Raw genomic sequence first — 14,310 nt, 5'->3', positions numbered from 1 at the left:
CTAGAAACCACATATATTTCCTTTTACGGTAAATCCTTTAAGCCCCCTTCCTCCAGAAGGCGGGCTGAGGATCCTGACATGTTGATGAAAAAGTCGGAAAAAAAAGGAACGGATGTACATGGATTCATGCTTCATATGGACTGAGAAGTACTCATAATAAACAATAATCTCCACATGCCTTTAAAAGTGCTTAAGAGATAGAATACAAGAAAATAGATCATCAAGTTGAATTTATTATTGTTCTTGGTTGGAAATAAAGCAGAAAACAAGCTTATTTTCATGTCAAATAAAAGTTGGGTGTCACTTCCCGACAGTCAAACATGATCCTCCAGTGGACTAACTCTCATACAGACCACATCTGATATAAGTATTAGCCTCTGCTGATTTTATTTATTAGGAATATAAAAAGCCCTGGATTAAACTACATTCAGAGAGCGGAGAACAAAAAGCTGCCACCAGAATGAGCAATGTGGTGGGGAAACCTTTTTTTTTTTGTTTGTTGCTGATGGAGCTACAACACATCTCTGATGAGACCCATACTGACCATCAAATGCTCCCACATATGCTGATTCCAAAGACATTGTTGAAATAGTAATTTGGCATTAAATAAAAAAGCAACAGCAAGCAACAGAGAAACTACAAATCGGTGAGCAAAACAAGATATGATTCATTCCAACTTAAAGGTATTTTTGCTACATATTAAATGAATCCTGATTCTGTCAGTCAGTCTTAGAAACATAACATGATGATGTCCCACTACCCGCTAGTGTCAGCCGAGCCACAGATCTTTGCACGTCCAGTGAGTTTATGATATGGAGTAAAAAAATAAAACAAAAACTTGCTGAATCTTTGCTCCCACACTCCAAATAAAGCTTCAAAATGATAAGATTGACTGGCTACATTTACACCGCATTTTTTTCTCAGGACATTACACCCATTAGGTGCCTCCGGGACGACATTGCTGCATCTCTTATTTTCCCATTGAATATTATCCAATTTTCTGTTTGAATCTGGTCCCGTAAGCATTGTGAAGGTGAGGTGTTTTTCAGTAAACGGTTATGGGAGTGTTGATTGGCTTATGAGACATCTCAAAGGGTTTAAATGTTTCAAATGTTCACAGTGTAAAGCCAGCCTAGGAGTCCCGCACATAGCTGTTCATGCTTTCTGGGATGCGTTCAGTAGAATATAAATATAAGCAGTCTTTTTATATTTTGTTGGATTTTATATTAGCCTCTTAAATAGTAACAATATGGTCGACCCAGCTATCCCCTTCTCAAAAAAAAAGAACAAAACAACAACAAAAATCACCTGCTGTACGTTCAGAAACGCAGTATTTGTAGCAAAAATAATGTGTATGATCCTTCACACGTTCTGTTACAATATAAAAGCCTTTTAGAATCCAGTTAAATATATGAAATTGATATTCGGGTTATATCCAGTGATTTGTGCATGATGTGTTTGGTACAAAACTGAGATTACATCTGGATCCACACGGCTGCTCAGGATGCCTCGTAATTCCAGATAACAATGCAGCCCGTCGTGTGGTATGTTTTGTTATAAATGCGGGTGTGAGGAAGACAGGAAACTGCATCAGTCAACATTCCCTGGTGAAAGACCTGTAAACCTAATGCAGCACATCACCAAACAACATCTCCAATGTTCTAACTGTCTCCGCCACAAACTTCTACAGTAATCCTTTAGACATTCCTTGGTCCCTTCTATTGTGCTCAAATATGCTTCGCGAGCTCCCGAGTAAACGGTTCATCAATCCCTGTTTCCGAATGAGTACCAGTTTCCATGGAAACAGGCCCTCACAGTTCGTTGGTCATCATCTGATCCCGGACCAGCTGTGGAGGTAAGAGGTCCAGCCCGAGCCTCTGGTGCCAGAGCCCTCGTCCTGTCCTGCACAAAGCAGAGAAAGAACACCGAGTTAGAAAGTCCTGACGCGTCTGGGGGAACAGATGTCATGCACATTTTCATGAAGATACTTCTCTTGCTAGTTTGAAAATGTTTTTCCCTCCCAGAGGTGAGCTTTCTACTTAATGGGCACGCTGTGTACAAACATCAGTGCACTCACATAATTTCAGGTCACTTAAAAAAAAGTTCCTCCAAAAGGTGGTATATCCATTAGGGCTTTTAGACGGCACACTTGATGACTTTTAAAGGAGGTGTGTTGCTCCATAGGCAACCGTCTTTTGTGCTAAACACCCTCCCCGATGCATTCGCACACAGAACTAGATCTTATCTCCTCACCTGGCTTCACGGGAGATCGCAAATAGGTGAGATTCAATCTACGTGCTGGCTTTTTATGTGTCGAAAAAAAAGAGGTTTGCAGTTCTTTGACTCTGCTGCAATGCAAAGCATTAAAAAGAAAAAACCTGTCTGTCTTTGCTGTATGGTTGAGGCCATCTTGGAAGGGTTTACTGTACAATTTAGCAGAAACAAACAAGCAACAGTGAAGACTGACGATTTCTTGCTGTGGTGTAGTTTGGAAGTATCCTTGGACAATGTGAGTTCGGAGCAATGTTTCACACGAGCACTTTGTTTACATTGGTGAAGCTATTTTCCACGTGCGGATGAGCACTCCGGCATACCTTGTGCGATGGCGGCCAGTTTACTCTTCTCCTCCGGACTGAGCTGCAGCATGGTGTGGATGACGGGAAGGAGTGCCTGTCTCTCGCTGCCCGACTGCAGGAAGATGAACTGCAACAGGACATTCTTCAGGTACTCCAGGTTGGCCACGCTCTTCTCCCGCTCCTGGTTTCGTTCCAACCGACGCACTTCACTCTTCAGCAGCTGGCAGGTGGAATGATGTCAAGAAAAGCAATAAAAAAAAAAAAAACAAGAAGTCTCTCAGCTTTTAAAATCATGCAAATGTAGTTTAGCTCTTCCAAGCTTGAATTTGTGTTAAACTGTGAAGACAAAATATCACATATTTCAACATGTAAAGCAGCCTGAATTGGTATTAGTCTAAGTCATAGAGCATATTGATTAAGTAAATAAAGGTTAATTTGATATAGAAGTAAAACAACAAAAAGAAAAGAAAGGAACTGCATACTGTCACATGTCTGACATGTAAATAGACTAGAAACTGCAAACAGATGCATGACCATCCTGAACTGCAGCGAGACACTAAACCCCTAACTGCTCCCCTGGTGCTGCTAAGTGGCTGCCTACTGCTCAGGGGTCATTCATGATGGGTTAAATGCCGTGGCCATATTTTGCTGATGTTGTGGTATATGTAAAACGGAACGGAACAAATAAAGGACTTTCTATTCTATTTCAACTGCAGCAGTCAGTATAATAGTACAGAAACGTTATCTTACGATGAACAGACAACAAGCCTGAGAACTAACAGGAAAACACATGAATCATCAAAACTTCCGAGAGCAAATTAAAAAAAAAGATGACCCCAAAAATAAAAACACTGATATAAACCGCTGTTGTCTCCATGTAAGGTGAAAAGAGGTAACCTCGAGTTTTATAGGGAAGTCATATTGTCCCTCGGTGCTCACCGTAGCTGAACATTATATGACGACACAGCTAACAAACATGGCGGCGCCCGTAGGGAGCCTGCTTTTCATTTCCTAGCTAATCGAAACATTGACTTTCGCACGGCGACTAGGTGACAACTGTCCTGATCGGGCCGCATCCATCCCGGTCAAGTATGGGTCTGCAGCGGCTTTGCGCGACCCTGCACCTCCTCTCCGGACAGTCCCGTCTGCTCCGGCCAGCACCGGGCCTCCTCCGCCCCGTCTCGGCACCGCTCCGGCTCCCGCAGTGGGCCGCGGCCACGGCGCGTCCCGCCGGACACCTCGGCCGCGGCCTGTGCTCCTCCGCCCAGCCCTCCAGAGATGTCACCCTCTTCGAACACGACAGGACGGCTTTCTTCCGCCTCCTCGGCGTTTTCTGCGGCGGTCAGTTCCTCTTCTGGACGTACCTGGCTCACTTCGCCTACACGGGGCTCCGGGACACCCGGCCGGGGAGAGCCGCGCCCGCCGGCACCGCGCTAGCCGGGATCTGGAGCTTTGAGATGAACCTCGGCTCCAGCGCCTGGAGGTACGGCTTCACGCTGGGGTGTCTGGCGGTAGGAGCAGGGATCCTCGGGCTAGGATTCCTGTTCAGCAGACGCTCCGTGAGCCGCGTGGTTTTGCACCAAGGGGGAAGGATGGTGTCCGTGTCCACCCAGTCTCCCTTAGGGTTCGGCCGCGGCCGGACACTGACCGTCCCGCTGTCCCAGGTGGCCTGCCACGCCCACAGGCAGGAGGCTCCCTCCTTCATCCCCCTCAAGGTCAAAGGCCACAAGTTCTACTTTCTTCTGGACAAAGAGGGCACGGTCAACAACGCCAAGCTGTTTGACATCACTGTTGGGGCTTTCCGCCCACTTTAGAACTCCATATCATTGGAATTCCCAACACTCTCCTGGTGGTTTCACCGTAAAATAAAATCCTCACAATGTAAACATCTTTCACGGCTGGACACTCCTTATGCTGGTGGTACTCCATGACCATACGATGCCCACAAAGATGTTTTGGATTCCTGAGAACTGTTAAGAAGGCTGTCTGTGGACAGCACATGGAGGAAGGAGAGGCACACCTGTATGATGAACAGCTCTGAAACTGCCTGGATGGTCCCAGGAGGATGTTGGGAGTGTTTGTTTCATGTGTTATTACTTTACATCATGAAAATGATGCTCGGATCGCTGCCAAAACACTTAATATTATCAATATTGAGGAGGTGTGGGGGCGGGTTTGATTCACTCACAGTGATCTGCTCCATGAGGACGGCGTTGGTTGCCTCTGTTTCGTGCAGCAGGCCGTTCATGTGCTCCATATTGCGCGTGGCTGTGGTCAGCTTCTGGCTGAGCTCTTCTTTGGTGGGCTCCACCATCCACACGAACGGCTCTGGAGGCGGTGCCAAAGACGAACGCGTGGAATGAAACATTTATCGTGTTCACTAACAAAGTTGCCGGTGTGTCTCTGCTCCCCCGCTTACCTTGTTTGGGGTCCGGGGATGTGAGGAGCTGCTCCAGAGAGGGCAGAGATGAAGGTCCAGGGGAGGAGCTCTCGTTCTCGGTGGTCTCCATGCCTTCGCCCTCTTCCCTGGCCATTGACTGGAGGTCACCGAGGGCCACCAGTCCCAGCCCGGCCCCATTCTGGTCTGGATTCCGACGCTGTGGGTCCGAGGTCAGGGCTTTGCGGCTGGACTGCACCGAAGCTGTGTCAAAAGGGGATATCAAATATTTGATTTGATCTGAATAAAATAGGCTGTTAGCTGAAAAATGAAACATTTATGAGTTGCCATGTACTGTAATTGATGCTGGGTTTTTGAGGCTTTTATTGGATTTCTCAGAATATACATTTGAAATCATGATCTATCTGAGACTCGTATTCTTTTAACTTGTATTTCTATTGCTCCGTTTTGTACAAGGAAAACATTACTTACATTTTGTATATCATACCCAGAAATCAATCTCACTCATTTGTGTCGCTGTTTTTGCTGCATCTATTGTCCAAGAAGTATCAAAAAAGGTCAACAATTTGCCATGGAGACAAATTGTGCATGTTTGTACACAAACACAGGAGGAACAAAAGAGAAATTAATAATTAATAATTATAATTGATAATTATAAATATTCCCTGGCGCAACCAATTCTATTCCTACACAGTTGTCGTACTTTATCGTGACATGAGGGGGCACCAGACACACTCGGGCCTGTGAGAGTTCAGCCGAAGGGAAACATTGTGGCAAGAAGCGCCTCGGAAAAGAGTGTGGGAGGACAGCTGGAGAAGACTGTGATAAATGAAGGTGAAATGGGATAAACATGGATGCCAGTAAACAAAGCCCTTGCACCGCTCCACCTCCGGTCTGACCTTCTGCCTCTTCTTTGCGGCAGATGGATGAAGATTGGAGGTGGAGGAGGTTGTGCTCAGTGTGCAGCTCCGCTGCTCTGTAATTGGCCTCCAATTCTAGTTAGACCGGCCTAATGAAAGCTCAGCGAGCTGCTAGATCTTATGAATCACAGCCCACCTTCTGCACTTGCTTATTCCAATGGACTATATGCTTATTTGTAAAATGATTGACTTTATTCCCAGACCCAACAACAGTCATAGATTAAAAGAGAAAATACACAAATTAGAAGGAAAATATGTATTTTCTTTAGGCTTTGGAGTTCATCCTCCCCTGACTGTCGAGACTTCAGCCCCTTTAAGTCCCACCTCCACACTGAAAACTCACTCAACCTCCCAAACCTTGAACGGCGGTCCGGAGCGGAGAGATGGAGTGGGTGGAGGGCCATCTAGACTTACTGACACACTGTCCCCAGAGCATACAGCCATAGAAAGACACGCACAACGATCATGTCTGAAGCCTGACTTATCGTTTCGAGATTAATTTTTTTAAACATTTGCCTCATTTATTTGAAATGTTGCCCCTATGTTATTTTGTATAATTTAACTATAAAAAGTACAGAATTGAAAATTGGGAAAAACACAACTATCCCACTCTATTTTGACAATTAATGAAAGACAAAGCAATCAATATTAAGGTTTGATTTGAAGAAATATGAGAACAGTAAAAAAATGACCAGAGCATTTAGTTTAATGATCAGCCTCCCAACAGATCCAGGAGAAGGATCTAATAAAGTGCTGGGCAACATATTGAGAAATATTCCCTATTGTCCAAGTGTTGAATTCTGACCATGAGTCAGACTTCCAGTTAAAACCTCTGACCACAGGCAGGGCACCATGCCTGGTTTTGCCCATGGGAGCTGCTAATGACGAGTCCCCCAGATGCCAAAGTGAGCTGTTGACCACATGGAAAGGCGGGAAATGAGTTGAGAAGCCTTTCCAACACCTGGCCAGGCCAAAGTGACAGTGGGGATACACACGTTTCAACCGTGTGTGTCTGTGTGTGTCTGCGAGTGTGTGTTCTGTCTGGCTCCGGAGGGCAGCTGTGTGGGAAGTGATGGATGAACTTCCAGTGCAGCTGCTGTGTTCAGCCCGTCCCACTGCCCCTCTGCGTTCTCTCAGTCCGCAGAGGACACCACTTGATGTTTGGATGGAACTTTTTATATTTGTTTATTTCTTCTGAAGCAGCGGCGTCATACACATCCCTACTTTTGTTTCTGGACATTTTATGCTGAAAGTCTCTCCCTCTCTCCACCCCAAAATGTTGAACTCTCTTTCTCTCTCTTCACTCTCCCCTCTCTGCCAGATATTGAACTCCCCACCCTCAGCACTCAAAACACTAGACTCTGACAACATATCGCAATATTATCAAAAACAATATTGCAAAAAAACCCCATCATGCTGCTATTGTACCATAAACCATTATGGAATTACTTACTGACCTTTTGCACTAAACTGTACGAAAAAAAGTCTGCTGCTCCTCTATATATTCAAATTACACATATTTATACACTACATTTTTCAAGCTGTCAAATCTTTTCACCTAACCATTAGTTTGTTTCTGCATGCACTTTATACCTTCTTGTTTAATTTTTACTGTTTAATGTAACAATACACTTTACTGTTTAATTTGCACCGTGGGATTGTGACAAACGTCTTCTCCGTTCCTCTGTATGTCTAGTCCATGTGGAGACACAATAAGGCTGACTTTGACTTTTTTAAATGCGATAAATACGCTTTGAGACTGCAGGCTTACCGCTCTGGCTCTGCAGGTTGAAAAGCTGCTCCTCGACACGGCTTAGCTGACCCTGCAGCGTCTCCACGGTGGTCCGTTGGTCGTCTTGAAGTTTCCTGAGTTGCTCGCGATACGTCAGCCGCTGGGACTCGATCTGGGAGGACAGATCGGCCTGTGACTGCGCCAGGTCCGCCTGCAGTGTTGTGTTCTCCGACTGCACCGTGAGCAGCCTGCAAGAGGTTGAGAAGGGAGAGGAATTGGCGGAGTGACAAATGGGTACACAACAACACAAAACCTCGTATTTACCTTGAGTGAAATCAGAACTACATTTCTCTGTAGCTGTAGTTGGGGCATTCTTTTGTACTTATTTATCAAAGAGTTTATGGTAAAGTTGTTCATACAAAACGTGGATGAACATTTATTGGATCATGATTTATTGGACAGAATTCATCCACCAGAGTCTTCTTGAATATAGTCTACAGTAGTCCCCAACCTTTTTTGTAGCAGGGACCAGTTTTATCCATGAAAATGTTTCCGCAGACCGGTTATAGGCATGGGGGTTCAAATAATAATAACTTTTGTTAGTTCACAGCATTTAATCTGATTACAATGATTACATTTTATATTTGCCAATTACAATATTAAGTGTGGCAGTAAGGCGAAGGTGGAAACAGTCGTTTGAAATGGAAAAAAAAAAAAAAATGTACCTAGAAAGATTTTCTTTGTGGATCGCTACCAAATGTTTAGACCAGGGGTTGGGGAACCCTGCTCTATGTAACAAACCATTGAAAGAGCTTTTACTGTTACTGTAACCCTACACAGAACGGGCCATTTAACTTTGAACTTATTGCATCAGTGGATAGGAGGGGAGTTCAGAGTCAAAGTCAGCTTTATTGTCAATTTCTCTGCATGAACTGGATATACAGAGGAATATAAGACATTTCTCACAATCCCACGGGGACATGAAAGTTATATTATTGGGTTAAGGGCTCTTCCTTTGCAGAGGAAATGCTGAAATGTTTCACAGTTGTATCTAGAGATAGGAAGCACAGTGCCAGGGTGTTCATCGATGGCACACTTTCACTGGTTTCTATGCACAAAAAGAGTGAAGTCTAGACTTTGACCAGGAAGAGAGCGACCAAGAACGGTATGCTGTTAGGAAGTGACTGGAAAATGGAAAACTGGCGCGGTCACACTGAGATACGTGTCAGTATCCAGCCAGGGAAGGACGGCAAAGACCTCACCTCTCACGGAGCTCGGCTTCTTTGCTGATGTTTTCCTGCAGGATCTTGTTGTGTCGCTCCAGCAGAGTGTCGTGCTCAATCTGGAGCTGCTGCAGCTCGGCTGTGCTGCTCTGGAGGCTCTGGAGGCTCTCTGACAGCCTGGATCTCAGCTGATCCACCTGAGAGGACAACTGCTGCCTGCCAGACATGCAACACATTCATACAATCATACTTACATATCTTATGTGCATGTATATATTTTACACAAGCTTAAACATTGAATCTCCACTTGAATATTCTCTGCTTAGCACTTGGTTACTATCCAAAAACTACAATTCCTCAAATATAGTAATTTCTGCAGTGGGCCGAGGGCCATGAGGAAAGAAAATATCATGATGACATTTTCAAGCAATGCCCATACGTCACAATATCTACTCGGTAATGACTAATCATTTGCAATAAAATCCTCTAGATGGAGTGTGTTCCCAGTGTTTTATGGAGATGCCTTGGAGAGGCTGTATAGCGCAGCAATCAAAAGCTAACTAGAATGAAAAGACGTCAATGCAGGGCTGATCTGAGGATTAGAACATGATTTCCAATCTTCATAGAAATATTCTTGTCAATTTCGGACGATTCTTCTTCAGTTACCCTTTTCTGGTCATTTTCATGTCTTGGCACACCATATTGTTGCCGATCTTTGTTGGTTATGATGAATCACATTGGTCAACATGTATGTACCGAAATTTCTGGACTATAAATATTAATGAATTAATTAATGAAATATTTCATCAGCCATGTTACAGGTAACAGGCACTGTTGGAAAAAAAAATTCCAGTACATATTTATGGATGCTACCGGTATGTATTTTATCAAAAGTTAGTAAAAATGTTTCCCTGAAAATATCTCATGTTACAATGTGGACACCTGCAGTTTCTAGATCAGTGCGGCCTATATAAGTGAGGCACACATATTTTTATTTAGTTATTTTTAGCCAGTGCGGCTAATATTCAGATGCACTCAAAAGGCTCGGAAATAACGGTATTTAAAAAAAAAACCTTGGCACAATGTTACAGATGAAGGATATGCAGCATTCATTTTTTCATTATCCATACCCCATCATGGAAATGCCACAGGAAATGCCCTCTGCACCACTGTGCTGCCCAATACGCAATATCTATACTGAAATGTTGCTCAGTCCCAATATACATATATCAGTACAACAACAACAACATTTGATCAGCCTGCCAAAGCACTGAAGAAACGCTGAGACATTTGATAATAAATTTCACGGGGCCGCTCTGCTTCCTGCGCTCTGACATCAATGATTTATGCATCTTTATTTTTTGTGTGAGACAAAGAGCAAACAACCGATCTCCTTGTCCAAGTACATAGAGCTCACCTCTCTGATTTGTTGACGTCACCTTCACTCTGGTTGGTGTTCTTGCTCTTTTGCTGTTTGAGCACGTTGTGGACTCGCACCTTGTAGCACTCAAATTCCTCAGCCGTCGATACAAGTTCAGCCTGGAAAGATTATTGGGAGGAACGCAGTCAGCAGTCACGATCCCCTCTCTAAATCTGCAATTTTAGTTCACTCAAATAATTCAGCCTGTTGAGAATACATCTGTATTCTTAACAGAGGGATGTGTTGATGAACATTAATCTATTTATGTTCATAAATCTGTTTATTTGAAAGATAACTCAAACAAGATATAGTTTATCTGACACATGTAATGAAAGCAAGCAGCCAGTTAGTATGAGTTCCCGCACAGATTCTGGTGTTATAAGTGTAAGATCAGTGCTTCAGTGAAGGATACATAATCTATTTGGAATTGGCTATTTGCTAGCATGTATAACAGAGAAGTGAGGTTTGATCAGGAGCCACCAGAGAGGCATGGGGAGATGCAGCTCAGCGGCACTCCGAGGTCGTCGCTTGCTGTGGGTGAATGTTAATGGAAGATGTGAACGGGGGCTATGTGTACTTTAGCGGTGTCTCTCTCCTGCTGCAGGCTGTTGATGCGCTGCTGGAGGGAAACGCTTGTTCTTTGTTGCTGCTCTAGTGAAGACTTGAGCTGCTCCTGTAGACGGTGGCGCTCAGCAGTCAGCTCACACATTTCGATCTAAAGAATAAAACATGAAATTAGAAAGATTTCACTTCTTTAAATTAGCTACTACATTAGTATGAGATTTGTTGCCGGGGAGTCACGGGATGCCATGCCTTGGAGCTTTCTAGTTGCTGTTGGTTAGCCTCCAGCTCTCCTCTTAAGGAAGCCTGCTGCATCATGAGGGAACTCTCCTACACACACACACACACACACGCACATACACACACACGTGTGTGTCAAACATATACACCCATATTATCAATTACTGCAAAGCCCTCATTGAGTTTTCCAAGCTTCAAGGCCTCCACAGCGATCATGTCCACACATGGTTGCATTTGACCATTTACATTAATCAGCAGCAATGAACCACACAGTCACTGGAAAAACACACACACCGGCATGCACGCACGCATACAGTGACAGAAACACAAACCTGTTTCTTGGCATCAGACAGGTCTTTCTTGGTCTTTACCAGCAGCTGTTTTATCTTGGAGGTCTTCTCCTCCCCTTGATCCAGCTGGGACTTCAAAGCCTCTGAAAATGTATGCACACACACACACACACACACACACACACACACACACACACAAATAAAAGATGCAAATATGATGTATGTATGAGTGTAGCAGAGCAGTAACATGCAAACCAAAATGCAGCCCTGATTCAGTGCTTCTCAATTATTTTCTGTTACGCCCCCCTCAGGAAGAAGAAAATACCCCCCCCCCCCCGCCCCCGCCAACTATAAATAGTATAATTTCACCAAAATATTATTATATGTATACCTCTCCACAACATTGTATCCTTATAAACATTAAAGAAAAAAGAAATAAATAGAGATCAACTTGCAACAAAGAATAACTTTAACATAACAGTGCTCGCTGGTTTACTGAAGTAGTTTCACAAAGCGGGATGATTGTTTGCAATATTCGCATGTTTTCGCTGAAAAAACTTAAGCGCATTATCAGCATAATAGGGGTGTAATGTCTTTAGGGGGCTTCATGCTGTCAGCTGACAACATTTTAAGACACAGTAAACACACGGGTCTTTCCTCGTTTCCCACCGTAGTCATAGTGAAGCCAAGAACTACATAAGCTTTGTCATTTTTCCTCATCTTAGCTTTCGGGTGACTTTCATCTGTCTCATTATCTCTGTCACTCACTGCCTATCTTATCGTCCCTGTAAAATATTTTTCTATGCTGTCTCTTGAGGGTTTGTTCTCTGCACTTCATATTTCCTGCTCTGTGTGTGCATGTTCAGTGCAAAAAAAAAAAAAAAAAACCAACACCATAGCACTAATACTACCTATATATATTAATACTAATACCATAAGCATGTTCCCCCGTGGGCTTGCGCCCCCCTATTTGAGAAGTAATGCCCTAATCAGAGGTCTATCAATAAATGCCATGGCAAATTATAGCAGCGTTGAAAAAACCCCCCCACATGCATAGAGCAGCTGAAATGTCTCAATGAGAAGGTGGTAAATTCTATATTAGAGAAAAGTCAAACGTGCTGATTTGACCTTTATGATCATGTCGCACACTAAGAGGTAAATTCTAGTAGATTTCTTTTGGTGTTTCTCTGTGGTGATTTCAGGTTAACCTCGGTGATCCATTCGGTAATTAATTGATGATTTTTAGGTTACCTTTTGAGGATTAAAAAGCGATTTATTGCCAATTTAGCCATAACTCTAAAAATAATCGTGTAAAATTTGATACCTCTCTGACTGTTCAGTGGCAAAAAGTGTTCATACCAGTTTCCTGTTTAAGGTTCTCCTCCTTCTGGTTCAGGCAGTTTATCTGAGCCTTCAACTCGTCAGCCCACTCGTCTTTCTCTGTGAGCTTGGAGTTGAGCTCTTTCACCAGGCGTTCATAGTCGGCCATCTCCATGTCGAGCAGGGAGCTTTGCTGCGCCTCCTGTAGGCAAACGTGACAGCTTATATTGATGTAACTCAAAGACCTTTAGCTTTTCCTTTGATTCTTTGGGATTAAATGGTTTACCATCACCTGCATGTAAACGCAACATTTCACCTGACAATTATTTTTCGTTTTGGCACCAGAGCTTGATAGTCTGCTATCCGACTTTCAAAGAGCTGACCGGAGTCTACAATCTCGGATGACCTCTGAGCATTCAGCCGCATCCCGCTGTTTGCACGATTCCAGTCTACACACTCACTGCTGACAGTGCTCAGCGGCCGTCAAACAGCCGTCGACCCCCTCAGAATATTCATGGGCTCCCAGCACTCCGCTGCTTACCTTATCCATTTGCACACTCTCTGTTTGCACTTTTAATTAGCACATATTTAATTGTGCACGGCAAGTGCTGACCCTGGCACAACCGGTATGTAGACCTAGCTAGGTTGTTTACATTACTGCAGAGTTTACATTTCAGCTGTATCTTTCCCTTGCTTTTATGTATTTATTTTACATTGTGCCTGCACTATGTTACTAATGTGACACTAACTTGGCACTCACTGCGGACGGTCGATTAAGAATTTTTGAGCAGGGAAAAACGTTTTCTCACTGTGCTTAAGACAATCAACACATCAACACTTAGAATCTTGAATCCCAAAAGAAGCAGCATGTAAATATCTGTATGCAAATATAGTTTCTCCACTAGAATGGATATTATTCAGGCTGAGCAAAAATGCGATATTGTAAAAATCCAATTGCAAATCATTTAAGTTCTTGCTGTTTGGTCGTCTGGCCATGGCTTAAAGACAGAGATCTACAGTAAACGTTAATACTTATAGTATCTAGAGTAAATGTGTTTGTTTATTTTGGTATGAGGTTCGACAGCTTTTTTCCCAACGTACTGAAATGAATATATGGCCAGCTCTCAAAGCCCTTGCCTCTGCTTCATATACATTATTTTTTTCCCTTACTTTAATTCAGGCAGTATATCTGTTGGGCTCTAGCAACACCAAGTTAATGTTACAATGTCAGACTGCCTGACAGGGTTCATGTGCACTTCTCCACCGCGGACGTCACTGCTAATGGAAAGCAGTGGTCTCAACGCTGCGGGGTAGATTTGCTCTCCTGCTCTCTGAGAGCTGCTGCTGTAGCTGTAGGTCAGCCATCACCAGTCTAGCCACTTGACTGGACAAACCCTCGGAGACATGAGAGTCTAAAAATGCGCGTATACGTGTCAGTGACTGCTTGCACCTTCCGTAGCTGCTCCAGCTCTTGGGCAGTCTGCTGAGACTGCTGCTGTTGCTTGCGGAGCTGGGTTGTCAACTCCTCTACCTCCTTCGCAGCAGATGACAGATCCTGCAAAAGCAAAAGCCCACTCTTATACGTTCTCATGTAAAGATCAGTCCACAGCATTGACACGTAATATCATTC

The 14,310-nt window shown here is 43.8% G+C and overlaps 2 protein-coding genes across 3 annotated transcripts in view; one reads left to right on the top strand and one right to left on the bottom strand.

Annotated features, from left to right (window-relative positions):
- Window positions 1-213: 213 nt before the first annotated feature.
- gcc2 (GRIP and coiled-coil domain containing 2) overlaps window positions 214-14,310 on the bottom strand; it is a 23,715-nt gene continuing 9,618 nt past the window's right edge. Inside the window, exons 13-24 of one of the 2 annotated variants that reach the window (XM_086145561.1) lie at window positions 14,131-14,235; window positions 12,720-12,882; window positions 11,403-11,503; window positions 11,083-11,160; window positions 10,847-10,984; window positions 10,267-10,388; window positions 8,889-9,065; window positions 7,666-7,874; window positions 4,996-5,217; window positions 4,765-4,904; window positions 2,595-2,796; window positions 214-1,902 (exon numbers count right to left, since the gene is read on the bottom strand). In XM_086145561.1, the coding sequence (XP_086001687.1) occupies window positions 1,829-1,902; window positions 2,595-2,796; window positions 4,765-4,904; window positions 4,996-5,217; window positions 7,666-7,874; window positions 8,889-9,065; window positions 10,267-10,388; window positions 10,847-10,984; window positions 11,083-11,160; window positions 11,403-11,503; window positions 12,720-12,882; window positions 14,131-14,235 (1,731 nt within the window). In that variant the 3' untranslated portion in view covers window positions 214-1,828. The remainder of the gene's footprint in view (window positions 1,903-2,594; window positions 2,797-4,764; window positions 4,905-4,995; window positions 5,218-7,665; window positions 7,875-8,888; window positions 9,066-10,266; window positions 10,389-10,846; window positions 10,985-11,082; window positions 11,161-11,402; window positions 11,504-12,719; window positions 12,883-14,130; window positions 14,236-14,310) is intronic. The other variant, XM_086145562.1, reaches the window with a different exon arrangement.
- tmem223 (transmembrane protein 223) lies at window positions 3,540-5,370 on the top strand. Its single transcript, XM_086145563.1, has one exon. It carries the CDS (start codon window positions 3,668-3,670, stop codon window positions 4,388-4,390), a length of 723 nt encoding a protein of 240 aa, XP_086001689.1. The 5' UTR covers window positions 3,540-3,667; the 3' UTR covers window positions 4,391-5,370.

This window comes from Fistularia commersonii, chromosome 4, assembly GCF_037954325.1.
Source record: "Fistularia commersonii isolate RoL2024-O1a breed Wild chromosome 4, RoL_Fcom_v1.0, whole genome shotgun sequence".
Lineage (NCBI taxonomy): Eukaryota > Metazoa > Chordata > Actinopteri > Syngnathiformes > Fistulariidae > Fistularia > Fistularia commersonii.
The sequence above is the reverse complement of the archived record's forward strand: the minus strand, read 5'-3'. Positions and strand labels throughout refer to the sequence as shown.